This window comes from Plasmodium fragile (genome assembly GCF_000956335.1).
Source record: "Plasmodium fragile strain nilgiri unplaced genomic scaffold supercont1.109, whole genome shotgun sequence".
Classification (NCBI taxonomy): domain Eukaryota; phylum Apicomplexa; class Aconoidasida; order Haemosporida; family Plasmodiidae; genus Plasmodium; species Plasmodium fragile.
Window position 1 is genome coordinate 41,255 of NW_012192689.1, and position 2,505 is coordinate 43,759.

The 2,505-nt window shown below is 38.4% G+C and overlaps 1 protein-coding gene across 1 annotated transcript; it reads left to right on the top strand.

The window, feature by feature from the left end:
- Positions 1–691: 691 nt before the first annotated feature.
- On the top strand, positions 692–2,292 carry AK88_05263 (uncharacterized protein; the record flags this gene model as incomplete). Its single annotated transcript, XM_012482865.1, has 4 exons — positions 692–877; positions 1,093–1,657; positions 1,800–1,911; positions 2,055–2,292. 4 exons carry the CDS (start codon positions 692–694, stop codon positions 2,290–2,292), a joined length of 1,101 nt encoding a protein of 366 aa, XP_012338288.1.
- Between the last annotated feature and the right edge of the window lie 213 nt (positions 2,293–2,505).

The following is a 2,505-nucleotide window of genomic DNA, read 5'->3' on the forward strand; positions in this document are numbered from 1 at the left end:
CAGTACAAATTTTTTACATCTCCATTTATAAAATAAGGATTTGAGCGCATTCTCGTGGCAAACAATTGACTACGGCACCTAGTGTTTTATGCATCAGCGTATTATGCGCAGCGTATAAACGCAATAAAGCCGTAAATTGAATATATTCCTATATATATGTAACGGTTCAGTTACAAAAGAAACATTTTCCATCTAAAACCCTACAACTCAAAGCCCACACATTTATTCAAATTTTAAAATGGCGTTTCCTCTTCTAAAGCTCAAAATAATTTATCTTCTGTGCATTTTTTTTTTCTTTTTTTTTTTTTTTTTGGAATAATTTCCTTTTTAGTTGTAACATAAATTTATTTTGACTTAATTCACATTTTTCTTTTATTTTTTTTTTTTTTACATTTCGCACAATAGAAATAATTATGTATATGTAATTTGTATGGAAACGTAAATTACAACGGGATCCTATATAGCTCAATCCAGAGAAAACAAAAAAAAAAAAAAAAAACAGAAGTACAACACTTCTCATACTGCTATATGCTGACGTGAAAGCAAAAATTTTGTGTTCATTCATTCCTGTACTACTTCTTTTTTCTTATCTTAGCATAATTTCCCCCTAGGCGTAACGTAATTAAAAAAAGAAAAGCGAAAAGCACACTAACCCTGTACATTACTGTTTTAAATAAGTATCCTGAACAACATGGTACACCTAAACAAAACAGCATCAACACCCAACGGTGTCTCACAAGGCGCGTCGCAATGCCGAAATGGCAAAACCGTTGACACATCCAGGAAAGGAAGTGAAACACATGGCACAAGGGCGCATGGATCGCTTTTCTCCAAATCAGCTGCTATCCTTCTTGTTGTTGCTTGGATCTTCTTAACGGTAAGCCCAGTATGAAAGATTACATGATCACATATAGATGTGGAGACTGGAATGTTGCGCTCTCGGCTATATGTATGTGCCGTACGCAACATGCCCAAATATTTATATGTATATTTTTGTCCTTCCGGTTCTTACTTCCCCTTTTTGTTCCTTTCTCCATTGCCATTCTATTAATTCAACTCATCACCACTCCTCTTCGCTTCCCCTTTCTACAGCATCCAGATAAATTCGACAGACACGAAGAACATGTGGCCCAATTACAAGTATATACCAGAGTTGCCCGCAGTTTAGCAAAAATTAAAGCAATTGCATCAGAAGATGAGCTTGAATTACATCCGATGGAATTCGAACACTATGACGATGCTCCACCAACCTATGAAGGAACCTACGAAGGTGCCTACGACGATGTCGACGAACCTTATGAAGAAGCCTATGCATTTTCCCCAAAACGAATATATTCTCGCAACCAATGGACGACACCAAAAAAACGATGTTATAGAGACGGAGCAGGAACTATACTAAAAGCATGGAAAATGGTGGAGTACCAGGTACCACAACAAGTGCATTATGCAAGAAAGTGGAAAATAGAACATGATGCACGGGAAGAAGAAGTCGATAGCAACGAGACATTATCTGCCGATGTAGCAGTCTCCGCGTCAGTTGAAAAGTCTAGCACATCGCTTTCGAAGGTTGGTGCACAAGCATCATTGCCGCCATCCCTACAAAATAAAGGACAAAGTGCAAAAACGAAACAGGAGCCGAAAGGATCTTCGGGTACAGGTAAAACGGATGTGGAAACAGGACGAGGAGAGAAAATTAAAATTTTTCGCGAACACTGTATGTGCCTCTTTTTCCGCCCCAAAGACAAACGCCACGTTGTGGATAAACTGTTCATGAAATCATATTCCATGCCTAATTACAGGAACGACCCGAAACACCGCAAGCACAAAGCATGGCAAGCAGAATAAGGCAGTTAACATCAAAACCGGAAGAGGCTTTAGTAGACGGCAATTGGCTAAATATATTATATATAGGTACTGCAAGTTCTTTGTTGTGGCTATTGTCATTTACTGTATAATAATGATTGGTGCTAGCTGTGCCGTTGCGTTTGTACCTGCGGTTACAGCGCTCTACGGCGGTTTGTATTTATTTGGGATTGCCGCGGCGTCCACTGCAGGTGGAATGGGTACAGTCAGTATGTTGTCACTTCTGATATTCCGGTGCTGCTACCGAAAGCGAAGGCAAAAGTGCCGAAGAAGGTTTTGAAAGACCAAAATTTCAGCAGAACAAGATCAGCTACGAGTGGGACCGGAGAAAGCCGAAATACCAGAACCATCAGAAGTAACTTGGTGTATGCCACTTTCAGGCAGGCAACTACACTGTTGCTGTATGCTTCTATATATTTATTCGATTGAACCTCATATGATATTGCATACATGTTGTATGATATGGCTTATGATTTTTTATGCATTTATGTTATTGTTCCGTTTTGTACATTATAATATGGTTTACGTTTTTTCTAATATATATGTTGTGTGCATATATAATGCGGATTGTTTCTGTAATAATTTGGTCCATAGACACGATGAAAGGACAAAGCATTTGAAACAAAAAAAAAAAAAGCATGC